This window comes from Eptesicus fuscus, chromosome 16 (assembly GCF_027574615.1).
Source record: "Eptesicus fuscus isolate TK198812 chromosome 16, DD_ASM_mEF_20220401, whole genome shotgun sequence".
NCBI lineage: Eukaryota > Metazoa > Chordata > Mammalia > Chiroptera > Vespertilionidae > Eptesicus > Eptesicus fuscus.
In genome coordinates this window covers 34713631-34741447 of record NC_072488.1, presented here as the reverse complement: position 1 = coordinate 34741447, position 27817 = coordinate 34713631, and the positions used below count along the sequence as shown (strand labels likewise).

The 27817-nt window shown below is 45.7% G+C and overlaps 1 protein-coding gene across 4 annotated transcripts in view; it reads left to right on the top strand.

Moving 5' to 3' along the window:
* The first annotated feature begins 10328 nt into the window (after nt 1–10328).
* BCL11A (BCL11 transcription factor A) overlaps nt 10329–27817 on the top strand; it is a 99774-nt gene continuing 82285 nt past the window's right edge. For 2 of the 4 annotated variants that reach the window (XM_008162105.3, XM_028139868.2), the window contains exons 1-2: nt 10451–10616; nt 17637–17966. In XM_008162105.3, coding sequence (XP_008160327.1) covers nt 10562–10616; nt 17637–17966 — 385 coding nt within the window. In that variant the 5' untranslated portion in view covers nt 10451–10561. Of the gene's footprint in view, nt 10617–12983; nt 13032–17636; nt 17967–27817 lie in introns of those variants that run through there. The other 2 variants (XM_008162104.3, XM_028139869.2) reach the window with 2 other exon arrangements.

Here is a 27817-nt window from a genome sequence, read left to right as displayed (position 1 = left end):
CCTTACTGATGGTGGAATTCCACAATACACAGCCTTCTCTGTCTCCCATCCTTTCTATGGAAATGCCTATCAAAATCAAGGGGATGAAAATAATTTTTCATGCAGTTTTTACACATTAAAGACACCATGTAGTAAAAATAATATGTGCTATCAATACTATGTGGTGACATAAATGCCCAAACTGCAAAGCAGAAGGATTCTCTGATCACACATTAGTCACTGCAACAGTATGTGTACTTAGAGAGTACCTTTCAGGGTAACATTAGGCGGTATCTCTGTTTGTTATTCTGACTAGGGAAATTCTCGTTAAAATAATTACTGCCATCATCTTGTTATTTCAGTGCAAGTTTACCCATAACGTTTGGGCATTTGCTGTTATGTTAAAATATATATATATATATATATATATTTCACCATTAATATTTCTTTCCTTGCTGCTGGTCAATCTCTGGTCCATAAAAAGTGAAGAAAAGATACCATCTGACATTATATTAGGGTCTTTTTTGCCCCTTTCTGCTCCTACAGTGAAAAGCTGCTTCCGTTTAGAATATTTAAACATTGCAAGCAATGAATATCAACTTTTTACTATTGTCAGAAATGGATTGATTTTGAACATTTCTACAAACCAGATTATCATGTCAATCTTACTGAGGATAAAATAGCTGAAAACACAAGGCTGAGCTCAGTATTTAAAATTTTCTCTTTGTCACATTAATTTCAAGAGATTGAAACCTTTAAATGTGAAGATCAGTGGAATTAAAATAATCCAGCTTGGAATGCTAAAGATGTTCCTAAAGTTAAAGTCATATAATTTTTTAAAGAGTAGTTCCTTTTTGGTTTGAGGCTGCTTTTCAGTCTGATTTATTTATGCTAAGATAAAAGAAAAAAATTCAGAGTTGCAAGTTCCCATTAAGGAGAGTTAACTTCCTGAAAGCATATGTTTTAAAATGAGTATATTTATAACTTTCTAGAATCTTTAAATCAACACATCCAAAATATCTAAAATCTTTAGCAAAACCCCTTTATGTGCATAATATTCAAATAATTACTTCACATACTCCCTCATGTGTTTACTGTCAAAAACTGAGTTTATTTGAAAAATTCTCTTCCTAATTAAGCTAGGGGTTCAAGTTTGATAATTTTGAGAAGAGAGGGTCACGATTCTTTCCCCGTTATAGTTAAAGAGCACATACTGATATTTCCCTTAATCCCTAAACAAGGCCATAAAAATCACTGTTTGAGGATGGGTAGGGGGCAATTGCCAATATAAGGCTCTGTGAGCCTTGCCTCTTTCATATTAGAACCAGCTAGAACAGGCTTTGATATTTAAAGAAGGTAGTATCTGGAGAGTCAGACTCCAGAATTAATCTCTCAGAGTTCCTCTGTGCCTGGATTTTGGCTGTATAAATATTTTATTGCATTTCAAAATCTGAGAATTGAGAACAATAAAAATAACATGTTATCTATGGTATATAGGAATTTGAAGTTTCTGGGAATCTAAATGATCTACTTTGTAAGCCTTTATTCAGGTACCAGACATTTCCTCGGCTCCTACTCTGTGCTGAGGGAGGAAAAAGATGAAAAGGACAGAGGCTCTGCCCTATAAGCACTGACAACCCAGGACTTGAGCCATGCGGTGGCTTTAATGACATAAGTTATATAACATATACACAGAAAAACATGAAATTGTTTCCACCTGATGCAAATGGGTTTGCAGTTTATAATGTTTAGGTTAGACAGCAGTACAAATGACCCACACGTAACTATTTAAAAAAGTGAAATAACATAATTTTCTACTATATGTATATTTAATTTATTACTGAGCAGACACAAATACTTGTGTGCTGTTCATCTGCAGCAGCAACTGAAAACACATTTGTGAAATTCATTCTTTGATTCGACAAATGTATTAAACACCTACTATGTGTTAGGGAAGCGAAACACTGCCATTAAAAAAATGATACATTCACAAATGCTTGTTAGAAGGAGTCCATAATATTGTCTACAAAACAAATACAGTATAGAAAGCTAATTTCTCAAAAGTAACTAGTTAACTTAGGAACATCTTTAGCATTCCAAGCTATTTAATAACATCATAAAAATGAAAAAACAAAAACCCAACCCAAATAGATTACCATAGATATCCATGACCAAACTTCATTAATTTACTATTCTAATTTCTGGTCAATCAAGCCCTTTCTCTAGAAAGTAAAAATCCGTTGTCGGAAGTGACCAGAGCTGTGTGCCTTCAAACAGGTCCTTGCTAAAGGCTGACAATCAGCAATGTGAAGCCAGGGTTGTATAGAGCGGGGATAATAGTGTGCATCTATCTGTATGGCTTTGGCATGTGTGACTCGTGAACTTTATGTGACATAAAGGCTTGTGCCTGTGTATGTGTATCTTAGTGCCTTAAAAATAAAAGCCATCCAAGAGCAGGAGCCACGTCTCATGTCTGCTCAGTGCAGGCTCCATAAAGAAAGAAAGAATAACAATCCTTAGGACCAGATTCTTTATTTTATAGGAACCTGGAGGCTTAGATAGCTGACCTGTGCAAGGGACTTTTTTTTTTTTAAAGAGAAAGAGAGAGAAAACAGGCAAATTGTATACAACCAGGAATGGGAGGCTAGAGAGATTTATCCCCTACCATGCTGCCAAAGAAAGATGAAATAGAAATAGGCTTTTTTTTTTTTACCACAAGAGTTCCCTTTGTTAAATTTGGCAGGAAAAAAAAATACTGATGATTAACTATCAGGAAAAAAAAAAGTGTCTTAATTTCTGGAAGTGGGACCAGAATAGTCCCAGCTATTCAGTGTTCCCTGAGAATGGTTGGCACACATCTGGAGTGGTCTCGGGCCTAGATGTTTATGGGGTTTACGAGAAACTGGCAGAGAAGGAACTTGAGCCTGGTGACTTGTTTTGGTGACTGCTTCTCTTTTGTCAGCTAATTCCAGAGGAGACCAACCAAAGCTATTGTGAAGTGAGAATCGTCGAGGCCATTTGGTAACCCGATGGCCTGATGTGGTGGTTTGATTCCAGTCAGAGGACAGAGAAAAGAACTGCTTTTCTTTGGAAGTGAAAAGGTTCCCAAGTGCAGACATGGTTGCTGCACAGTTCTTGGTGGGTCTTTCTGTCTGAAGTCAGTGACTGAGGGCCTGGTCACAAAACCCAGCCAAGGCCACATCTTGGTGTGTATGTGGGAGGGACAAAGAGCTACATACATGTGAAGCACCATCTTAGCTTGTCTACCACTTGAGCTTTATGGAAAAACTCTCCTAATGCAAGAAGAGTTGGAGAAGCCAGGGTTTGAGCCTTTTACCTTCATCGTCATCCTATTTCTACTCCCTTCTGACGGACTTGTTAACTAGAGAAACCACCATCTCCATCATCACCATCACCATCCTGTTTTCCTTATGATAGAATTAGTTTCAGCCATATCATTACTAACAAACATTAATTACATATTATGGTGGTGGTAGACCAGGCTAATAGAACACATTTCAGAAAAACCTGGTCCATCAGATAACCCAAGGTAAATTCTTGATCAATCTGTCAACAATCAGAGTCAGGCAGAGAAATACAAAGTGTTTGTGTGTAGTCCTTGGGTGGTTTCATGCTGACTGCACCATGTCAGCTGTAGCTTTCTGAAAAAAACAAGTGGTCCCAGGAAGGCTAACATCTTATTTCTGAAATAAAATGTTAATACTTCTTTCATTTTTTACCATACTGTAAGTAGACAAGATAGACGGTCTGAGGTGCCTTATTGCTCCTTTTCATCAAAATGTAATACAAAATGTATACCTCTGTGTATGTATATGAGGCTGCAACATTTCTTGACTTATATCTTGATTTTTAGTTGTTTCTCTATGTCTCTCTCTGTATATATATTTTAATATATATTTTTTTCATATTTATCTTTCACAGGATAATAAAATAATAAAAAAGTATAATAAAGGCAAAGAATACTTGTTCAAATAAAGGGCTAACTGCCTATAAAATTTCTTTTTAGACAGTGAAGTCATAACTAGCAATTGGCAAAAAGACCATCTGAAACAACTAAAATTCATTTCTGTGATATTTTCTTAGAAAGGGAGGGAGGATAGAAGGAAGGGGGAGAGAATGAGAGAGAGAGAGACCTCACCTTCCTCAGCTGAGTTACTCTGTTTTTTATAAAACAACTTCACATCTGGACTGATAACTTGAATTCCACCCAGTGCCATTTAAATAGCTTAAGTTATAAACCTCTTAAACTTGGGGTTTATAATAGAAACACTGACAGACCCTTAACTATAGTGCCTCTATAGTAATGAAAGCACAACTATTTCATTATAGCAGTGTCTGGCAGGGCTGCTATAATTAAGAGTCTGTCAGCGTTTCCATTAAAAACCCAAATTTTAAGAGGTTTTTAACTCACATTGTTTTAAATCACATTGGACTGAAACTTACTGTACAAAATGTCAGGCCAGATGTGTGTGTGTGTGTGTGTGTGTGTGTGTGTGTGTGTGTGTGTTGCTTTTCTTTTTATTTACCCCTCCCCCCAAAAAAAAGAGGGAAATAGGTGAAGCTCGTTTTTAATATTAGGTGTGAAAACCATGTATTAAAAATGATTCATTTGTTAAAAGATACATGGAGGGGGGTTCACAGAGACTGAAGTTTGAGATACCTTTTGTTTGTTCTTATTGCATCTTTTCCTTCGGAAGTGCTCTCATTACCAGGTTTGTACATATCTAAAAAGCAATGTTAAAAAAAAAAAGGATCTTTTGATAGCGGGTTTTGATACTGGTTTATCTGGAAGATATTTGATAAGGTAGTCTGCTTGACTTGATGAAAATATCTTGCACTGTATTCTTAATTGTTCAGCTGCTCTGATATTTGGGATTACATTTTTTTAAAATCTCACCATCCTTGGTGGGAATTACTTTTAGGCTGAGATGCACTCTGAACAGGGTTGTCTGATCAAAGCCTTATTAGTTTGTGGGGTGCTTGGGGGGAGGGAACTAATGGAGTTTGGATGGTTACATTGGTCTCATTTATGCAGTGATAGGATTTATTCACTATTCACTCAAAAACCATTTATTGAGCATCTACTATGTGCTGAGTATTGCATGAAGACATCTCTAACACAGTACATTGGACGGGCTTCATCGCCCCGCAGCTGTGTGCTTTCGAAGCCAACGTTAGGGAGTTGACTGTGTCACCTAGCAGTGTTCTAAACCGAACTCCTTGTTGTCTTAAGAGGGGCCTCTTCCTTAAAGTGGTGAGACTACTGCCCCCCTCTCCCCACACATTATTGACTCAGCGCACAGCTGCCCAGTCTGGAGGCAAGTGTAGGCTTATTTAGAGCAGATTCAGCTTTTTCCTCCCTCCCTCCTTCCCTCCCTCCCTTCTCTTATTTTTTGGATAGGCTCATCCAGGTATGTGAGGTGGCCTGCCTGCCCGCCAACCAAAGGCCCAGGGAGCCTCTGGAGAAATACCAGACTAAGTGTTGCCCCAGGAACCTCCCTGGGGGGGAAGTCTGTGCCTTTGTAGAGGTTGTAGACACTGCCCCCCAGGGGCCTCCTTAGCTCCCAGACGCTGGATCACACTGGAAGCAGAGGAGGAAGAAAGGTGGCCCTTCTGCTCACCTTGCAATTCAGGGTGCCCACCTCCTTCCTCCCTCACAAACCCCCCTTTCTCTTTTTAATTAATTTCCCTTTGTCCTAACAACACCCTAGCACTCCCACCCACAAGAACCCCCCAGTGCAAACCTATGCTAAGTGTAGGATCAGTACCTAAGTTTTATGTTTATGAAGATGACTGCCCATTCTCTATTTTCTGAACTGCCTTTAGCGGGAGGGGGGGAGTGAAAAGCAAGGTGGGATCGATAGTATTTTTAACCATTCGTTCAGTCATTCACTTATTTATCTTTAAGTCTATAAAGGTATTTCCCCCTCAAGGCAGGCAGTGAATATTTTATTTTAATCTTGTAGTTTCCATCGAGACAGACCTTTTAACCCCTCGTTCCCCGGCTCAGCCGGAGTCTCCCGCGCCAGGCGATCCATGGCACGAGGGCTGGGACTGTATTCAGTCTCCCTCTTGGAGCTGTTTGTTGACCACGTTCACGTTCAGAGCCCCGGAGCTAAAAGCACTTTACACCATAAAATAAAAGCACTGTCTTTTTTTTCTAAAAGGTTACGTCTGGAGGCCACGCGGCTCATACTTCATACCGAAAACTACTGAAAGGACTATGAAATCCTCTATGATTTACACTCTCTCACTGCATTAGGGTATAGATCTACTCGGCTCTAAAAATACGGTGGGTTTCTAACCGACGTGAATATATGTGCATTATTTCAGAAAGTCTGTTAGAAAACTTGTCAACACATTATAAAGCATAAACCAGGACTTGGCTATTAAGTAGGGAGATCAGAGGCAGAATATATACTGCAGGAAGTCCTGGGGAGTCTCCTCCGCAGGCAAGATAAAAAGGGGGCGGAGGGGAGGGGAGGGGAGGGGAGGGGTCGTCTGGCTGGCCTGGAGTTTACAGGCAATGTCGTCACCAAAGGTTTGGGAAAGAGCCCACGGAGGGTATTACCCCCTCAGTGGGATCAGCAAAGGTTCCACAGCTCCAAATGAAGTCAGCTGAACGGCCAGAAAATCATTTTAACGCTGTCATAATTTACTACTTTCTAAAAGCCACTTTTGGGAAGGTAAATATACTTATTTGTGTTATCCGAGTGTGCTCGTTTAAAGTGACCTTTCACCTCTCCGCACAACCACCTGCATCATTAATCAATACTTATGTAATATTTTAAGACCTCTTAAAACAACACATCTTTATGTCTTTAAACAAGCATACAGACCCTCCCCCTCCCCCACCTTTGGGCGCTTTAGCGAGCATCCAGCCGTCCAGCCACAATAAGGGAGGGGGGGCATCACTGGTTGGGGCGAGCCCGAGGTACCATGGCTTGGGGTCCGCGACCAGAAGGGACCAAATGCCTGCACACAGTTCTGGCTTTCTGGACTGGGTGAAATCAGGCTGGGGGAGGGGCGGGAGTAGAGGGCCGTTCCTACTTCACTCTGGGCATTTTATGATGGTAAAACTACATGTATGTTAATGGTGGAAATGTCACCGCTTCCCTCTCCACTGGCACCCAGGGAAAGCAGCTGCAAAACTGGGCTTTTAATGCCTGTTTTAAGATGTGGTTTAGGAAGGCACCCCCCTAGAATCTGAAACAAGTGCAATAACATAGCAGACCTACTTGTAACTAAGTGCTTAATTTCCTATGTTTTCTTTTTAAAAAGAAAATCAATAAAATGTTGCCAGTTATTTATTGGAAATAACCACAGATAGCGGCCCTGATAGGGTCCCGGTTGTAGAGAGCGCGCAATTGTGTAATGAATTACAATGCTGAGGACTGTTAAATGTGAACCACACAACCTTTCAGAGGTAATCAAGTCATCACTTTTTACACTACAGCCACCCCCCCGCCGAAAAGCTTTATACACACCATTACATATAAATCATACATATAGATTTCCACAACACACTTGCCCATTTCTATACCTTCTCTCTATGTGGACTTTTATGGATGGATGGGGAAAATATTTAAATTCGAAAAGCTCGGTCCCGAAAGAATCCGACTCCCTATTGTTACCTGAAGGGACTTATGTTATTCAAAGGCCTCCCAGCTGCACTTTCTTCTCCCCTCTCCTCCCCTCCTTCGAACTATTCTCCTAGCCCCCCGCTCCTCCCCACCTCCCCCACCCTGCAAGGACATTCTTTTGGTTGCTCTAAGTTTAACTCGACAAAAAAAAAAAAAAATAGTAGTGGAAGAGAGATGCTGACCTGCTCTGAAGAACTCATGAAAAAGGGGAAATGGTGTAACGTACACGCCACAGAGCTTTACTGAAAGTGAATCTTCCAGCTTCTTAAACAGGATTTGCGTTCCCCCCTCCCACCCCCCCGCCAAACTGGAGGGAAACAACAAACCACGTTTACACAAATGCAGTCCAGCCCACATCTCTCTTAATGTTGCGCGTCAAAACTCCTTTTTTTTTCTCCCATAGAGGCACCCGAAGCTTCCCTGAGCTAGGCAAGCCCGTCATTTTCCAGGAGGTTTGAAACTTTGCTAAGACAACACAGGCATCCACAGCCGCTGGCCGGCGCGGCTGGGAGGTGGGTGCGCCCGCGCCAGCCCAGGCCCTCGCTTAAAATAAGAAAGCCCCCCGCCGGGTGGGCGGATGGACGAAAACCAAGTCCCTTAGACTGGGGAGGGGAAAAGAGGAGCCACGAGGGGTTGTGGAGCTGCTTTGGAGGAGACGGAAGGAGACTCCTCGCTCTGCAAGACACACACTCACGCACGTCCACCTGCAGCTCGGAGAGTCCCGCGGGCCCCGGTGACCCGCCTCCACCCAGCACGCTCCGCGCCTCCCTGGGACTTGAGCCCCTTCCCGGGCCCCCCTGCCCTTCCGGATTTGTCATTGCAGCGCGGTCTCCGCGGCCCGAGCTACAGGGTGGCGCAGGCCGGCAGGGAGGCGGGAGGCGCCGGGGGACTTGGTAGGCACGTTTCCGAATAAACTTTCCAATCGCAGGGGGTGCTGTTGCTGTACATTTTACGTAAAAACTGAAAGTATCCCACGCCAGAGTGAAGCCCGCTTTTTGACAGCGGTAGCGCGCGCGCGTGTGTGTGTGTGTGTGTGTGAGTGTGTGTGTGTGTGTGTGTGTGTGTGTGTGTACGCGCTCGCGCGCGCGCGTGTGCATTAAAGAGACAGGGGTTTATTTCCAACAGGTCTTCCCCAGTTTCCTGGGAACGTCTGCAGAAAGGCCAGAGGGGGTGATGCGGGCTCCAGGGTGGGCGGCTTGGCGTGGGGAGCGCGGCGCTGACCCGGGGCGGTCACCCCACCACCATGGCATCCCCGCTGCTCCAGCGAGCCAGTCGCTGTCTCCATTCCCTCTGTGCTCTCCCCGGGTAAACAGCACAGGAATAGTTGTGCTCTGTCCGTAAGAAACATTTTCTTTTCATTCTTCTGTGCCTCTGCAGTGGCTCCGGATTGGGAGGGGGTGTGTCCATCCCGGGGACCCGGTTCCGGGACCTCCCGCGGCGCCAGAGGCACGTTCCCAGGGACTGGAACTCCCAGCACTGCCCGCGCTTTGTCCTCTGGCCCGTGGCCGCTCGGAGAGGTGGACGCCTCGGCGCCTCCGTCGCTCCCCTCCGGGGCCCGAAACGTGCCCCGAGTTTGGCTGCTCGTGTTTTTATTTCTCGGCCTCTCTCTCTCTCTTTCCGCGCGACCCTTGGGCGCCTCTGCCCCGCGCTTCTAGTTGCATCCAGACCCAATCGTTTGTCGGGGCGCTCAGTACCCCGGGCCCCCGGCTCGGCCTTGGGGGCGCCCTCCCGACTCTCCCTCCGGGGCCTGCACCGCCTCCCACGCCCTGGCCCCCTCTCCCCAGGCCGCCCGGAGGCCCCAGCGCTGCCCTTCCCGACCTGCCACCCCCCAAACTTGGGCTGGACTCCGCTCCGCCACGCGCTCCCTTCTGCCTCCCCACACCCGCTGCGTAGCTGTAACTTGGAGGCTCAGCTCTCAACTTAGGGTGATTTTTCTTTGCTCGCTATTCCTCTCCTTGGGCAAAGTTTCCCGAGCGCAGCCGCGGGCCCGGGGCTTTCACTTCAGCCGCCGGCGCCCGCACACGGGGAGCCAGCGCGGCGGCGGCGGCGAGGGGAAGTGGGTGTGCGCACGGAGGAGGGTGTCCGGGAGCAACTCTACCTGGCTTCCCTCCGCCCGCGCTTCTCCGGCCCCGGGCAGCAGCCTCCCCGTACACTCCCGCTGAAAAGAAACCTTTCATTTTGGGGTGCACGTGCGGCGTGGGGGAAGGAGCACGTCTTGCCCCCCCCCCCCGCCCACCCCGCTCCCCTCCGCCCCTTTCTTCTCCCCCAGCCACGCCGCTGTTTCGGCGCTCGTTGCGGCCACTGGTGAGCCCGCGGCCCCGGCGCCCCCTCCCCTCCGCCCGCCCCTCCCCCGGGGGCCGCGTCTGGCGTCTGCAGAGCCCCCCGCCCCGCACCTCCCCCGCCCCGCACTGGCCATTGGCTTGTCCTGGTCTCTTTTTCATGTCCAGCCCCTGATGTGTGTCCATTGGTGTGAGCTTCCCCTTCCCTCCTCCCCTTCTCTCCTGCTCGCCCTGCCCATGTTTTGTGTGTCTCTGTCCATCCAGACTCCTGACGTTCAAGTTCGCAGGGACGTCACGTCCGCACTTGAACTTGCAGCTCAGGGGGGCTTTTGCCATTTTTTTCATCTCTCTCTCTCTCTCTCTCTCTCTCTATCTCTCTCCTCTATCTCTCTCTCTCTCTCTCTCTCTCTCTCTTTTTTTTTGCTTAAAAAAAAAAAAAAAGCCATGACGGCTCTCCCACAATTCATCTTCCCTGCGCCATCTTTGTATTATTTCTAATTTATTTTGGATGTCAAAAGGCACTGATGAAGATATTTTCTCTGGAGTCTCCTTTCTAACCCGGCTCTCCCGATGTGAACCGAGCCGTCGTCCGCCCGCCGCCGCCGCCGCCGCCGCCGCCCGCCCGCCCCGCAGCCCACCATGTCTCGCCGCAAGCAAGGCAAACCCCAGCACTTAAGCAAACGGGAATTCTCGCGTAAGTAACCCAATAATAGTAATAATAATTACTAATAATCACGAGAGCGCGCAGGACGAGAAGTAAGAGCGAGGAGCCGACAGGGGTGTGTGCATGCATTAAATTTTTTTTTTCCCCACAAGAAAAACCTCCGAGAGTCGGATAAAAGAGATTAAAGGGAGGAGAAAAACCTCATTCCATCCCGAACCGTAGCCGTCTGTACTTTTGGGACAGCAAGCACCTTTTTTATCTTATTTAATTGTACAAAAATTTGACTCCTCCTCTTTCCTGCTTTCCGCTGCTTTATTTCGCTTTTCGGAAAGGAATGCAATGATTTCTCCTTCAATTTTGCAAAATAATGAACAATGCTATATGTATGGATGCGAACAACTCTCCGGCAAACCTAGGGGAGGGAACTGGAAGGGAAAGGGGGGTTGCTTCTACTCACCCAAGGAAGGAAAACGGGTGTGTGTGTGTGTGTGTGTGAGTGTGTGTGTGAGAGAGAGATAGGGAATCCAAGCCTTAAAAAACAGTTCCCAGGGAGAAAATAGGTGAGACTGGCCTTCGGACACCGGCGCGCTCACGGTAAAGTGTGCAAAGGGAGGAAAGGGGTCACCCACAATAGTGAGAAAGTGGGATTGTGGGAGGGGGCCCCCCGGCTCTCCGGAGTCTGCGGAGTGCGGAGAGGGGCCGCGGCGGCTGGGAGAGCCGGGCGACCGGGAAGGACCGGAGTCGCGGTCCGCGCTGCCGCCTTTTGTTCCCGGCCCGAGGTGGGTGTTTGTCCCGCTGCCTTTTGTGCCGGATCCTCGCGCTCGCCCTCTCGCGCCGCCGCCGCCGCGGAAGGGCAGGAGCAGGGGCCGGGGGCGAGCTGCCGTGGGAGGGAGAGCGCGCGGGCCGCCGCCGCCGCCGACTAGGTGGCGGATGCCCGCCCCTCCCGGCCTCACCTCAGTGGCGGCGAGAAGACGAGCAAGATAAAATGTATTTAAACATTATATAAAACAAGGCAAGAGCATGCAAAATGTCTTGGCCCCCCAAATCGAGAAGCCAAACGCTCCGCCGGCCGTTTTCTGCAACGCTCTCCTCTTTAACACCGCCCCCCCCTAACCCCCCGGCAAAAAAAAACAAACACCTCACATTCTTTAAATAATGGGGGGAAATGTACAATCACCTCTTCCCCCAAACCCCTTTAGTTGCAAACTTAGAGCGCTAGCGGCACGGAGAGGGAGCGAGGAACTCCCTCCTCTTACTATTTTTTGGAAGATTTTCAAAAAAAGTGGAAGTGGATTTTGATTGGGAAAAATCTCGTGTCTGAATGTTTACAAGCACCGCGTGTGCGGGAGCCTCCTGCCAACAAACAGACAGAGGACCGAGCGCGGCGCGGCAGCCTGGGAGCAGGCGGCGGCGGCCGCCCGGCCTCGCCGGGGCCTCGCCGAGCCTCGCCGCGCCCCCGCCCTGCCCGGGATCGCCCACCCGGCTCCCGGCGCCCGCCCGCCGGCACCGCGGCTGGCCGTACCGAGGCTCCGCGCTGGCGGGGTCCACAGTCCCCGCCTGCCCCCCAGCACACTACTCAGACCACCTCCTGGCCAACTAGACTTCGAAATCGCCCGGGGAGAAGAAACTCGGCTTGGCCAAGCGTTTTTTATGTTGCAAAGCAACTGAAAAAGCGCGTTCTGCCTCCCCCCTTCCCCGCCCTCCGCGTCCCTTGTCCGCAGCTCTGGACAGCGGGGAGGTCACCACGTGCTTTCCCTGTCCCTCTCCCACCCGGTCGGGCCACCAGCCCTCCCCCTCCACCTCCCCACCGTCCCCCTGAGCCCTGACTAGCCAGGTAGGGGTGGGTGGGTGTGGGGAGGTCGACAGGGGGTAGTACATTCGAGTGTGCGTCCTGGGAGTACTGCGTCCCAGCACTTTGCGCACCCCATCCTGGAGTTCTTGCCCTCTATCCCGGGCCTGGCTCGGTCGGGATGGGGGGGTGGTGGAGTGGGGGTGGTGGTGGCGGCCCTCCTGAGCCCCCCTAAGGGGTGGGTGGGTGGCTCTCTCCTGGCCAGAGCGTGCGTCTGGAAAGGCGGGGGTGGGCACTTAGGAAAGTTTGTCCGTGAGGGAAAGAAAGGCGTGAGAGGGCCCACACCCTTTCCCCTCCTCACTCACCACCCTTATTTTCATGTTTGATGCCATTTTAAAGGACCATCTATACCCAATTCTGTATTTTTTTAAAAGGGGGGGGGGTGGGCGCGCACAGAGAATTGAATTTTTCACTGGGCCCTGGAACTTGTCACACACAGTTTGGAAGCTCCCCCGCCCCGGCACGTTGCGGGGCCCTCCCTCTCCCCACCCCCGCGCATCCCTCCCTCGCCGCTCTCCCCCGCCCCCCACTCCCCCGGCTGCGCCGGATGCGGAGCAGACGCGGCGCGCGGCGGTGTGAAGTTACAGTCCGGCCAGGTACCGGCGGGAGACCGGGGCAGTGTTCGTAGGAGTCGGGAAAGCCGGGCCCTTCGGAAGGATGCACTGGGGGCTCCAAGGACGGACTGAGACCTGCAGTCCTCGCCGCACCCCCCCAACCCCCATCCCGGGTCCACCTCGGGATACTCCTTGCTGGGTGGGTTCACCCCCCTCTCCACTCGTTCCAGTGCGGGCTTTTAGGTTGTGAGACCAGCTTGGAGGGGGTGCGGGGGTCGCTCCTTTTCCTGGGTGCGAAGAGGGGGGGGGGCGGCGGGAGTCATTCGGATCTTCAGGACCCCCCCCCCCCCATCCTTTGCTTCTTGGGCTGAATGAGAGCTTTTCGGTCGCTAGGAGGCAGAACAAGATCAAGAAAGCTCAGCGAACTTGAACCTGTACCAGAGCCTCCCCCACCCCCCTGCTCTCCGTTTCTCCGCCGGGGAGGGAAGAGCTCTGCTAGGGTGGGGGTGGGGGGAACGGACGGTTAGGCAGAATTCCATCTCCCCCCCCCGCCCCCCGCCCCCCATCACCCCTTCTGTCTTTGTTCTTCGTTTGGACTTTAAAAATGCTTCAGGCCAGGGCTGCGGAGAAGCGCCCCAGCGCGTCCACATCCCCGGGCACGGAGAGCCGAGCGGGGGTGCAGCTCTCGTCTTCCTTCGGGGCGGGCCGCGTCGGAAGGGAGGACAGGGGAGTGCGCGCGCTCCGGCGTCGCGACGAGGCCCACGGGTGGGACCGGGCAAGTTGGTCCTCAGGCTCCAGGTTCACTCCTTCCGCCCTGTCACCCCCGCGCCAAGCAGGGACCGCTGCGGGCCGCCGCGGGCTGGCCGAGCGGCTCCCCCGCCTCCTGCAGCTCTCGCTGAGGAGCCCGAAATCACAACAATAGTAATAGTTATCATCATCATGATGCGGGCAAGCGGCGTCATTAATAATGAATAACCGCAGCCGCCGCGGCGCTGCGCGCATCGGGGCCGGAATTGCGGGAGAAATGCATTTGCTGAGATCCCCCCCCCCCGCCCCCAAAGTAAAGTGTGTGAGTCTTTGGGCACAAAATGAATTTCTGGAGCCGCGCTGGAGGGGTGTGCGGTGTTACCGAGACTGCACCAGGTTAACCAGCCGCGATTTTTAAGCCTCACGTGCCTTTTCTCCCAACTGGCCGGCCCGGGGAATCTTGTCTTCCGGCGGGGGGTGGGGGTGGAGGCGGCAGTCGGGGCCCCTGGCTGCCCGCCGCCTCCCGGCCCCCGGCCCCCGGCCCCATGGCCCCATGGCCCCGCAGCCGCTGCTGCACGTGTTCGCAGCGAGCACGGCCGGAGCCTGCAGCCAGCATGCTGCTCGCTTTGTGCCTCAGGAGTCCCTGCACCCAACTTCACTTTCTGCACCGGCCGCCCCCGCGGGCCCCCTGCCCCGGGTCCGTCGCCCCTGCCTTCGCTTTTGTTTCTTTGCTTTTCCTCTCGGCATTTCAGGCTCGGTTTGCTTCCTTACCCTGTTTAAGACAATCAAAGGGAAGGACTTGGAAAGCAAACTTGAAGGCAGACCTCTTTTCCCCTCCCCCTCCCCAGCAGCCCTAGTTTCCCTCGCTCATTCCCTACATTTCTTCTAAGGCTTTTTTTTTTTTTTTAATTTAAATTTATTCCTTTGCAACAGCAGAGAGAGGAAAGATCTCTCAAGCCAGCCGCTGGGGCATTGAGACGTTTCAGTCTGTCTTGCTGTTTGAACGCAGAAGCATTTTATTTTCTATTTCTTTCTCTTGTAGAGAATTCGCGCTAATTATTATGATTATTTGCCCACTCCCTTCCACTTCAATCCTGGACTCCCCGCTTTGTAGCCGGAGCTTAGGCCGGAGCTGAGAAAGGATGGTATTGTGGGGGCGAAGGAGGATGGAGTTGAATTGAAGGAGGGGGTAAAATGGCTGAGGTTAGGAATATTTTTAGGGAAAGAGGAATTTGCATTAAAATACAGAGAAATTATCTGATGCCCAGAAAGGAAATGTTGATTGCCACAGAGAAAAGATGTCAATGCAAATCAGTAGACTACACCAAGAGAATTGTATTTTCATATTTTCTTTGTGCCCCACTCCGCCTGATTTTTAATAATATAGCAGCAATAATAAGAACACGTTTTGGTATTTTTCTGAACATCACTAGCCAAATGTTTTGCAGGGAGCCCGATGTTAAACATTATTTCATACATTAGGATATAATTCTTGTTAATTAGCAATAATTTACGTTAAGAGCATAGAAAATGTTGAGGTTACAGGTTTTATATCTGTACATTTGATCATCTTGTTATTTTCAAGAACTTTGCCTCCTATAAAATTAATTAGGTGAAATGTGGAGGTGTAATCAGCAACCTCTGAATTACCACTTCATTTCCTGGTTTTGATTGTAAATCAGTTCAGTCACTACATTCAGAAGACTTTAACCAAGTCTGTTTTGTACCGCATTACCTTTAACTATTTGCTACCTAGGAGAATATTTCCATTTACTCCTAAATATTTCCGCTTTCAGAAATGTGTCAGGCCTTGGGAACAGAAAAAGAATCTTAACGGTGGAGTTACATTTTTTTTTTTTTGCCAAGGGTCTATGTACTACTAACTTTAATAAAATAAAATATTTTTCCTGACTCTTTCTTTAGTCTGTAAACTTCAGAACTTGTAGTCAATGCTGAAAAACAACAACAATAACAACAACAAAAAACCCCCACATTTGTCCATGTGTACTTAAAACCTGAATTCAAATAGCAGGGATCTGGGACAATGACTTCTCTATTCAGTTCCTCACTTGGTCAAAATGAAAGCAAATGTAGGAGCAAAATGACATAGAGGCATAATGCATAAGCACTTCCGTCTGTCTCTCTTTATCTGAGAAGTATTCATGCGAATTTTGTGTTTATCATTTGGTCAGTATGTTGGGCAAAGAAACATAAGTGCTCACCTCGCTGCCTTTATTAGTAGGAATATAACCTTCATATTCCTGTGATGACCTTATGTTAAATTAGGAGGAGTACCAGAGGCTAGAAATTATGACATGTCCTACTTGAGCACAGGTGCAGCTAGGCAGGGCTCTCTCAATATTATTTCACCCAGCACATCTGGGAGTTACTCCAGATCTTCCCCCTCAATATTCAGTCTGGGTAGGGTTGAAATAAATTTAACCTGAGTTCACTGGATTTTTGCACTTTATCAAAATCTGTTCCAATATTCTACACTCAAATTAAAATCTATTTTTTGATTCTCTGTGGCTTTAAGTTCATTAAATGTGAAATTGGCAGCTTGCTAAAGAAGGTCAGACTGATTAACTGTTTAAGACTTGTACATTTTCTGCTTCAGTTTTATTAACTGGCAGCATCCTGGAAGTGTTTTGTATTTTATGATTTTTTTTTTTTTTTAATGGAGTAAGCATAAGGTTTCAGAGGCAGAGACTTACCAACTCTCTTTTCCCCTTTGGAAGGTTAAACAGTTAAATGGAAACTGTTCAAATAGATGCTGGAGTATTTTGGTGCAAAGTGTTTTTTAAAAAAGGAAACAGGGATAAAAGACGTATCTACCTTGTTATACCATCGCTGGTGATTATGTGTGCAGAAATAGCCCCATAATGAAGCGTTTTAGAGCTCATTCAGAAAATTAGTCAACTTTGACAACATTAGGCAAAGTATTTCAAGTCTAAAGAAAGGACTTCTCAGCCTTGTTCTGAAATGTGGCGTTTGCTTGACCATTCTGATTTTTATGTGATGGAGGCCACCAAGTACAAACATGTTTTAGGATATTTTAGGCTTTCTTTCTTCAGAATGAAAAATGACTAATTGGCTTATTTTCTTAAGTACTCAAAAGTATCCCATTTAGCTAATGTGTCTGAGAAGAATTGCCAGTGAATTTGGTATTTCTTTGATTTTGTGGCATTGCTGAGCGTGAGATCAGAAAGGTTTTTGGCAGTGTGAATGATGCTGCGTGAGGATGATTATTTAGATCTGTTTCACAGGTGAATGCAGTCGTTTTCTTATTACGGCTGTGTAAATGTGGCACATTTTCTGTGTGATGTAGTAGCTTTCTAATTTATGAAGCTATGTCTCTGTATAACTTAGGAGTATATACATTCACACACAAAGGGTGTGTGTTCTTATTCACCTCTCCTTTTATTCTTTGGAACAATAGACAACTTAGTATGTAGGGGGAAAAAGAAACTTGGTTCCAATCTTTGTTTTTACGGTTTTTTTTTTTTTTTTTTTAAGGGGGATAGTTATTATTTAAGCTTTCTTTATGTCCCCTGCCTTAACTTTATTTAATAGTCCCATTCTTCCCAAACTCACAAGCCAGACACATTTGTAGTGTGTGTGTGTGTGTATATTTCTGGAGCTCTTCAAGTTAGACTTCACATACAGGATGATTTCTTTAAATACGTGATGACTTGCCTCATTGATAAATTTGCTTTTCTTGCTGACCACCTCCGCAGCTTTGTACATTTCAGGTGGTCACATTTTTCTGGGGTTTATAAGGTAGAGCCTAGAAACACTTGACCTAATGTGGTGGGATGGGGTAGGGTGGATAATGTGTTTCTCTCTTGCCTCTCCTTCCTGGCCCTCTGATAATTTGTGCTTTTGTTTCCCCCACCACAGCCGAACCTCTTGAAGCCATTCTTACAGATGATGAACCTGACCACGGCCCTCTGGGAGCTCCGGAAGGGGACCATGACCTCCTCACGTGTGGGCAGTGCCAGATGAACTTCCCATTGGGGGACATTCTTATTTTTATCGAGCACAAACGGAAACAATGCAATGGCAGCCTCTGCTTAGAAAAAGCTGTGGATAAGCCACCTTCCCCTTCACCAATCGAGATGAAAAAAGCATCCAATCCTGTGGAGGTTGGCATCCAGGTCACGCCAGAGGATGACGATTGTTTATCAACGTCATCTAGAGGAATTTGCCCCAAACAGGAACACATCGCAGGTAAATGAGAAGCAAGGAGAAAAGCTGTTTGCATGTTTTCTTTTCATTTTTCCAGAGGCGCTGTTAGCCAAGCACTGAGGAGTGAGTGGTGGAGTGCTTTCTGTATTTCTCCATGTGACTGTCCCTGACAGCCTGTAATGTTAAAAACAGTCGTTCCAATGGCTGACAATCCAGGACACGATATAAAAATAAATATTTTCCACTTCACTGACTCGGATGAGGGTGGAGTCGGTGCACACACCTGATCCCCTCCCTCTGGATCTGCTGATTCTGAATTTCTTTCCTTCTTTCTCCCCTTCTCATTGTTAAGCGTTGAATCTCACTACCCCTAGCTCCGTTTCTAAGTGTCCCTTTCTGGCCTGGGGGAACAAGTGAGAGACGTTGTGGCCATGTAGGCATCTGTAGTTGGGCCAGTGACCTGTTGGAGTCAGAACACCTGGTCAGACCTCCCAGGGGTGCAGTTAGTTCTCAGGGCCTCCACGAAGTGGGCTGGGCTGACAGGCATTTTTGGAGGGGGTGGAAAGAGTTAACAGAGCTTCAGGGCTAGCCTTGGATCCATATTGGCTGTCAGCCCGTATGGGGCTGTAATTAAACACAGCCCCGTGGCGGGATGACACCGTGACCTTGACTTTAAGATGCCATTTTCGACTGGCCAGGCCAGAGTAGAGAGGGCAGTTGCTGAAGCGCACAGACATGCTTACTCGAAAAGTTTAAGGGCATGTTGGAAATTTCAAAAGGTTGGTTTGACAGGAACGGCTGCTCCCTGCAGCCTGCCTCCTCAGCTAAATGATAAATGCTTCTCTCTGCTCTCTCTTGTCTCTGATGTGGTTTTGACAGATGTATCTTGATTTTGTTTGTGGTTTACACAACCACATGTCACCCTTACAAATGTCCAGTCCAGACTTCCACTGTTTCTGCTGTAACACAAAGTAAAAATTCTCTCAGAAAAATAGGTACAATACATTCAACAGCTCTCCTTCCTTTGGTTAATTTTAGCAGAGAGGTAACTAGGTGTGTGGGTTTCTCAGCAGCTCAAGGGAAAAGGAATTAACAGCTAGCAGAGGGACTTAAATCCCTACTCTAAGAGATAAACACAACACTGTATAGTGGTCCTTAAAACCTTTGTGTTGAAACAACAGTGATTTAACACGTAAGACAAACCGAATGCAGATTCTGTGGTGACAAAAATGGCTCGCCTGTCGGTGGATCACTTTCCTCTGTTTTCCCCTGTCCCCTCCCCCAAAGACAAGAGATTTGTTCAGTTTTAGGAAGGATAGTGCATATAATCAATTGATTCCCTGTAACGGGTCTCTCTGACCTAGTTTGACCACAAAGTTGAACTGTAGTAGGTCAGTGGTCCAGAGGGGATTAAATGTCATATTATTTCTTCTCTCCCCCTCTGGAATTTGATCCTTAAAATCAAACGTGGCATTTCTTTCTTTTTAAATGCGTCCTGCAGTAGTATTCAGATACTTTTCCTTCAGTGAAATGAGAAATCTGCTCCCAGAGAAGCTGCATTTACAAAATATTTTTCTCGAATCCACCACATTGAGCTTGTGTGACGGGTAGGTTAAGATTCTATCCCCTCCCCATTTCCTCCCCCCCCCCCCCCCCCCCCCCCCCCCAGTAGGATACAGCAATGACCATTTCCATGTGCTGTCTTGTGACTGGAAGGAAAATGAACAGAAGTGTAAGGCATGATTAATGAAGCAAGAGCAAGCGGAAGGGGATTTGTCATCTTCGGAGATTCAAAGCCTTTCTAAATCACCAAATATGGAGTAACACTTGCGTGATGTAACATCGTATTTACATATTGAGCTGCCCGTTTAAAAGACAAAACACAGTGTCTGTCAAGCAAGAATTAAAACCACACTTCTTACTGAGGTCCCAGATAGGTTATTCAGTCTCAGATTAACCAGCTCGAAAATTCTGTGCTTCTGTACTTAGAGGAGGACTCTGAAAGCTGGGGAAGGCCCTGCAGTAAAGGCTTTTTGCTGTTACAGTTGTGAATCTATGCAGGGGAAGAAAAGATATGTTCCTTAACTCTCTGGTTGTCATAAAGGTTTTATTAATATTTTTTTTCAAGAACTAGTACAATAACAGAGCCCAGAGAAGCCAAAAAGAAAAAAAAAAGGGCAAGTTTAAAATATATTTTATAGGGCCAATATGAAATAATTTCACTGAGATGATGGGTGCACAAGTGCTTCGACCCAGGTGAGGTAAACCTTGCATGCACGAATAATTACAAAGCCTTGATTCCTTTCATTGTGTTTAATCACCTGTTCCCACCCTGGAATTGGCTGAACATAAATAGCATGGTCACATCTCAAAGCGAGATGTCAGTAGCTAGCATCACGACTTCTCATAATTCACAGTAATGAATTAAGAGTTTCCTATGGTGAAATTAACATTCTACTATTGCACATAAATTAAGATGCCCTGGCCCTCAGGTGCCTCTGAAGCGAAGTTCTGGAAGACAGCTGTGTACTCCCAGCCCATTTCTCTCAAGCACGTCTTCACAATTCCAAGTCTGCTTCCCTTTTTATGGCGAGGAAGGAAACAATAAGAGTAATCATTCAGTAGATATTTGAATCGTGTCACAGAAATAAAGGAGAAGCCATGCTCTGTATTAGGAAAGAGATGTATTGATGAATCTCTGGAAGAATATGTTTGGCAACCACATAAAAGGTAGTCATTTAAGTGCGCTGTGTAGGAAAGGCTTTATTAAAGTGATGTAAGTTGGATTTGAGCTCCACCGTGTGCTCTGGGCCATTTTATAGGCAGGAAGCGCAGGAATAAAACAGCGACAGATCTTCCTGAGATAAATAAAGCTTAAAATTCAGGGCTTTCAAATAGGAGAATAAGATAGAGTTCTTTAAATCTTCAGTAAAATGCTATTCATTTTGACTGTACACAGGCCTCTCAAAGCTGAGTATGTTTTTAGAAAGGATAATTTTTACCTGGTGCATAGATGGGTATGTGCCCAGCACGTCACCCATGTACACGTGTTACCTACACATATTTGCATTGATCAGGTTGCTTTTTTTCACTTTATTCAGAGAGTCAAAATATTGTGTGACTGTGATCCACTGAGACCATTGAAATAGTGTTAATGTAACTGGAAATGAGCAGGTTATACTGTGTGGGGCCCAGTTCATCAGTTTGTGTGTCCAATATCCACCATCAGATATCAGCAGCCTTTGACTGGCAGCCAGGGCTCTTAATAGGGGTTTTGTTTTGTTTTCTAGTCTCATATTTTATGATGGGGAAATATTCATTGGAGATTAGTGAATGTAAAACTGCTGTTTACATATAGAAAAGGCCAAAAAATATATCCTACGTATCAGATTTGAGGTTTTGGCTTATTGCACATAGAAATTTTTAAATTAGGATTGGGCTATCATAAACATTTTTTATTTTTTGAGAGAATGGGAGACAATATGACAAATTCTACAAAATTTAGTAAAGTCTACTACTATTGATATGTAACATTTTTTTCCTCCTTACAATCATGAAGAGAGACACATCAGGGTATGTAAAAATTATTTGCCTACACTTCATACCTAGATAATACTATGTAAGACAGATACCCTAATGAAAGGAGAACTACTCATTCAGAACTGAAATACATTAGCACGTTACTTAAAGGTAAATCAAGTATAACATACTTATGCTTTTCAGAATTTAGAAAATCAACTTGCCTTTTCTCTTTGTGCCCAGTGCCAGCTCAGACTGAACTGGAGGATGTACGTGTATACTTTACAGTGTAATTGTAAATGAGACTATAAATGATAGTATCCTATTACGACTCCTTATTTTTCATCTTTTCTTTATTTGTGTGATTCTGAATAAAAACTACTGACTGCTGAAGTGAATTTTTAGTATGGCAGCTAAACAACAACAGCAACCCCCAATATACTGATTAACATTTTATTTACCTTCAGAATCTACAGACTAGAGAATATTGTTTCCTACTAAATACCTAGGATTTTCCCTGGGAGCCTATGTTTGTGAGGCCACTACCCACAGACTCATGTTCATGAGACTGGGAGCCCTACATACAAGCTGTATTTGTAAATAAGACAGAGAAAGGTTGTGAACTGGCAGCTTGGATGTTTTGTCAAAGTGCAATGTCAGAGAAACTCTTTCTAAGACAAATTGTAAATAGAACTGTCACAGTGATTGCATGATTGAGCCGCAGAAGTGTCTTACAATTGTTGGCATTGTCAGAGGACTTTTGAAAGCTTAATTAAACACAGTGGCCCACATGGCTGCTAAATTTACTTCGGAAAGCCAAAAAAGAAAGAAAGAAAAAAAAAATCTAAAAGGTGGAAGATCCCAGAGATCCCAAGTTCTGCAGACAGTTTCCCTTCGGTGACACAGAAAAGATGCATTGTGCATTTTCCTAGTTGTCTTTGATAAATAATAGTTTTGAGAATAGGGCCACGTGATATGAAGATCCTCCTGTGTGTGATGTGGCGATTGTGTTAGTTTTTCTGTCTCCTGCTGTTACAGACAGTTAATGTAAAAATGGCCTTTTATTGGGAACACAAATATGTATTCACTTCTAGAACAGGAGCAGAGGGAGAAAGTTTCCCTCCCATCCTCTGTGTTTATTCTCTGAAAGCTTAAGAAAACAGTGCTGTCATTTCTTAAATCACCCCATTCCTTGTTGTGTTTCAAGTTGTGAGTTTTACTTTAAAGGATCTGAAATCTGGTTTGCACACCTTTTCTCCGGGTGAATGTGGCATTTCATTGTGGAGCTGACCATGGGCTGGGAAAATGCAACTGGGCGTAGAAACGTGCAGGCGCTGTCAGGACAGCAAACCCTGAGCTCAGGGCAGAGGCGAGTTGGATGCATATTAATGGCACATTGTGGAGTCCTGGAAAATCATTAATTTCACACTGCAGCGTCAGTGTCGTTTGACTGATGTGGGAGGACTAAATTGGAGTCTGTAACAAACATGCAAATCCTAGGGAAGCATTTTTCAGAATTTCGTGATTTCTTAGTGAAAATGTTTAATAAAGGAGAATAGATGAATGGTGGCTTCCCACATTAGTCTGGGAGAAAGGAAGAAAGTTTGTCTTTCCTTTGGGGGGGAAAAAATCTGAAATTTAACCGAAGTAAGCACAGCTAGGGAGATGCAACAGAGATTGTGTCATTCGATGTTAATTCAATCTACTTGGGTTGGTCTGTTCATTCCCTTTATTGCACAAAGAAATCATTTGACAAAATTTACCCCAAGCCCAAGTCTGTTTTTACAGACAGGAGTACCAGCTTTGTGCAATAAAAAGCACTTAGCATCAAGCTGGACCCAGCCTGGCACCTTGCCACTTTTTTTAGCAAGAGATTTAATCACCAAGGATCTTTAGTACCTTTCTGCTTGTTCAGATTTCATTTGGGTCATGGTTATGTCAGCAGTGTTATTATTACAAGGATTAAAAAAAATTTTTTTTTTTTAAAACTTAGTGCCCATTTTGAACATTATCTTAAATCAAGCAGGTTTTTATTTTATGTGTCAATTTAGAGGACGTTCATAAAGTTCATAAAATATGTTCAGACTATAATAATTTAATGGGTAATGACCAGTATTTTTTATTTGTAATACAAATAGAAAATTGGCCATTGAATCCCTCCCTCCTCTGTTCTTTGCTCCTGCCCAGGTAAATCAGCCGGCTTCAGCTGCTTCCTCTTTACTTCCAGGGGATAGAGCCCTGGCCAATATCAGTAAATTTACCTTTGTAATTTGCCATGTAGTTTTTACAACAATGACCTAATTAATTTGAGCATGAACCATATTATTGCTACTAGAGTCATTTTCTGTCACAAACTTAATTTCCAGGAAATGTAACCTGACGAATAAGAATGCTTTAGCTCTCCACATGTGCTCCTGGAGACCAGAGGCAGATTTAAAATAATAATAATAAAATGCCAGCATTATTAAAGTCAGTATGCTTGATGCCAAACTCAATTTGAAGCCAGTAAACATCAGGCTGTATTTCTAATCAGTTTTAGACTGTAACGTAGTCCATATTGGGTTCCCTGGAATTTGTCGTCCTGCTTTTTTACTGGCCAGCTGCACTCCCCATGCATTTTTAAAACATTTCAGCAAAGGCTTTTGCTGTTCTTAGCAGGGCTTGTGACTGGGGGTCTATTTCCGAGCTCATTCGTCATTCTGCGATGGCATTGAGTTCGGTTGGCAAGGGAAGGATTTGAGGCATGGGGGGTGGGTGAGGTCACTTCTGACCCCAGCAGGGAATAGGTGAGCTTCATTTGCCTTTACAATAGGCACACAGTGACTGCACCTTGGAGGAGCTCTCAGGTGCCGCTCAGATGGGCGCATGTAAATGCCCTGTCAGATGCGGAGCCGGAATATTAATGCTTCTCCCACCACCGCACCATAATAAAGCTGTACACAGCCAGCTTAATATGCAGCTAGCCTGGGGAATTGTGTAAACTTAGATAGCCCAGTGTGAAAGACAGCGATGTAAAAATGCTCGATATGCCACAGTTCCCATTCTTGTTCTTTGATCTATAGCAAAATGAAAACATCATCCTTTCCTCCTCCTGGAGTTGTCTCCCCAACTCTGCCACCTCCCCATCCACCACCAGAATTTTTTTTGCATGTGCTGGTATGGAGAAATGTGACATAATTTGTTTCATATGGTTAATTACAGGCGTTTGAATATTTAAAATTTTAAATAGCCACAGTTCCAGCTTCTCCTGCTACAAGTATGTGATTTGAACAAAGGGTGTACAGTGTAAATATTTGTGGTGATTTGCAACACCCTTCTTACTCCATTAAACACACAAATGCACACGCACATACAGACATTCAGTTTAAATTTAGTGCTGTCTTGAAGGACTTCTGTACCTTCATTTGTATTATTATTATTATTTTTTTTTTTACCAACTCTCAGTCGGAACTCCATTAAAATATTTCACCATTATTTTTTTGAGTCCACTGTTGCTTGAGGTTTTAAAGAGGATTTTCATAATGTGTTCATTTAACAGAATCAACAGCTGTCAGAACCAGTTGTGGTAAATCCACAAAACATACAAAGAAAAATACACACGTTTCCTGAAACAAAACACTTGGAAAAATAAGCTGCCAAGAACTGGCGAATGAGAAGTTTGCAGACAGGGAACCGGAGTGTTTCATCTCTGGGTTCACCCTAGAGACTGGTCGGAGCGGATCTGATGCAATGCCGCTGGACGCTTTACCTGAACAGGTTGCTGCTCTGAGCCAGGGCGCTGAGTACAAGGACTAGGCTCGCTCCCTCTGCTGCTCTCCTTTTCCCTTTTTGATCTCCTTAGGAAGATAAAATACCAAGTTCTTCGAGTGTTCCACAGCGAATCATATCCACTCAAGGTGAGATGATCAGGTTTAAACTTCCTGTAAAAGGTGAGAAAGCACCTTGCACACCCTTTTCCAGATAGGGTTGGCAGCCTGTCACCAGATTGAATTGGGCAGCCAGGGAATTCCCACTGGGAGCCTGGAGCAGGCATGTCGATGAAGGGGATACCTGGGGACCTTTGGTCACTCACAATGCGTTTCTGTTTGTATCTTCACTCTTGTTAGCATTGGCAATGAACAATTACACCTACAATTTGATCTTAGTTTTAGATAGAGGTGAGTCCACTGATTAAAAACTCCCATTAAAATGAAGAATGGAATTATTGTGAAACCTGCAAAGGCGCTTTTGAAAAGAACACAGGTGCTGTTGTACAGCCCCCCCCCCCCTCGCCTTCTATTTTCTGCTTGAGCTTTCTGAAAAACACAAGGAAGCCTTCTGCTAATGCATCTTAAATTTATATTCATCAGTTGTTCATTTTCTTGATATGTAATGATGCATAAAAGAGCTGAAAAAAAAATCACATCTGTTAATTTTTAGGGAAGTAAGGTGTAGTTTGGATTCTTACCTTAGCTGGAGCACAATGCCCTACATGTCACGCCTGATCTTTTTTACATATTAAATATGGAGTTTCTCTTTGGGCCAAAAAAAAAAAAAAAAAAAAATCTGAAGCATTTCCCTTCACCCACTCAGGGGATACCATGATTTCATGATTTATTTACATTTAAGGGGCAGCTCACCATGAGGCATTTACTGCTCATTTTGCCCCCCTCCCCACCCCAAGTCTTTGAGTTCACAGTTAAAAACAATACATTAACCAATGTTACATTTAAAGCTCGTGATTTTCTCCTACTCCAGCGCTCCTAAGATTAAAAAAAATTTTTTTTCTTTTACATTTAAAAGTGAACATTGGCTACTGAGGAATGATTTAAAGGCTGAGAAAAAAATTTTAATAATAAATCGTAACCTTCTCATGTTATGTTTTTGTTATGTTAAGGGGAAAAATCAATAAGGGAAAATTTAATTCTGATAAAGATACTCTTGGATCTTTGAAAACAACTGCTGTCCTTTTAACTAAAACATTTGAGCAGCTTCAAAGACTATGTATTTCTTCTGATCTTGGAGCTGTGTGACTGGTAGCAAGGAAGGAAAAAAAATCTTATTCTACATACAAGTGGATTGCTTAACAAGTCTGCACAGACACGTACTTGTTTGTACAATAGAGATAAAAATTCCTGTATAAAAATAATTCAGCTGCTGACAGCAGGCATTGTTGTTGGACCTGTCTTTTGTGCTTGTCCTAGCTTTGGCGCGCCCCCCGCCCCAACCCCCCCCCCCCCCCCCCCCCGATCTGCTTGGGGCAGCTTGCTGCCTGCAGACTCCTGGCCAGAAGTTAATTGCTATATATTAAAAATATAGGTATTGTATCTAAAGAGGACTATCTCAAGCCTTCCTGTATGCATCACACTCTCCCCTCTGATGTGACTGCGGCATTGCCAGCAAGGGGGTGGCAGGCAAACACTCTAATAGGGAAAATGGCTTGAAGGCAGTTAAGGGAAATTTTGCCTTCAAGTCCCATTTGCTCTGCAGTGTAGCATCGGTTTCTAAACTTTTGTTTTTAATCTAATTCTGATTTACTCTGTCACATCCCATATCAACCCTCATTGAACTCTACTCATGTAGAGTAACATTAGTGTCAAGCGGAATTGGTCAGGACTGTGGACCTGTGGCTCCTACAGATGGTTGTGGATGTAGGTTCCACGCAGCTCCGCATCCTATTCCTCCTAATAAATGTTAAAATGTGGCACGTTGCTGAGCAAGGGCCCATGGAAAAGAGAGTCAAGGAACCAGGGGTAGTACCTGAGGTTTTTTTTCTCCCTTTTCCCTCCAACTCTTTCCCACTTCCTGGATAGACCTACAGTTCAGGTAAGATCAGCTCAAGGAAAACACCTGAGCCTGGAGGCAGGGGGTGGCAGGGGGGTGCAGGGGGTGAGGGGTGGCAGAGAGAAGTTACTGGAATATATTTTCATATATTGGGCCCAGCAGCGGAGCAGTGAGCACGGGCCCGTGGTTCTTCCAAAGCTGTTATCCCCAGTCTGACCTGTACCCTCACAGAGAGAGGACTTTTACATATACTTTAGTGCTTTCACCTGCCTTGGGTGTTTGGGATGGGGGAAGAGGAGTCCTTCCCCCGGCGGGAATTCTATCACTAGAATTTCTGAAATGTCCTGAGGTTAGTAAGGTGTGACGTAGCATTCAAGGGGTGAGTTAGAGACTTCTCCAGACCGGTAACTGGGAAGCATGAGCCTTCAGATTCCCATGACACTCTCTAATAACTGGGGTGGGTGGGGACGGTGGCGGTGGGTGGACACACAACTTTCTGAATGTCAGCTGATGTCTGCATGACTCGTTCCTCTTGGATGAAAAGCTGCCGGGGCAGGATGGGGGAACCCCCAGGAAGATAAATATCCCACGACAGGATTTTCACTCTTCGG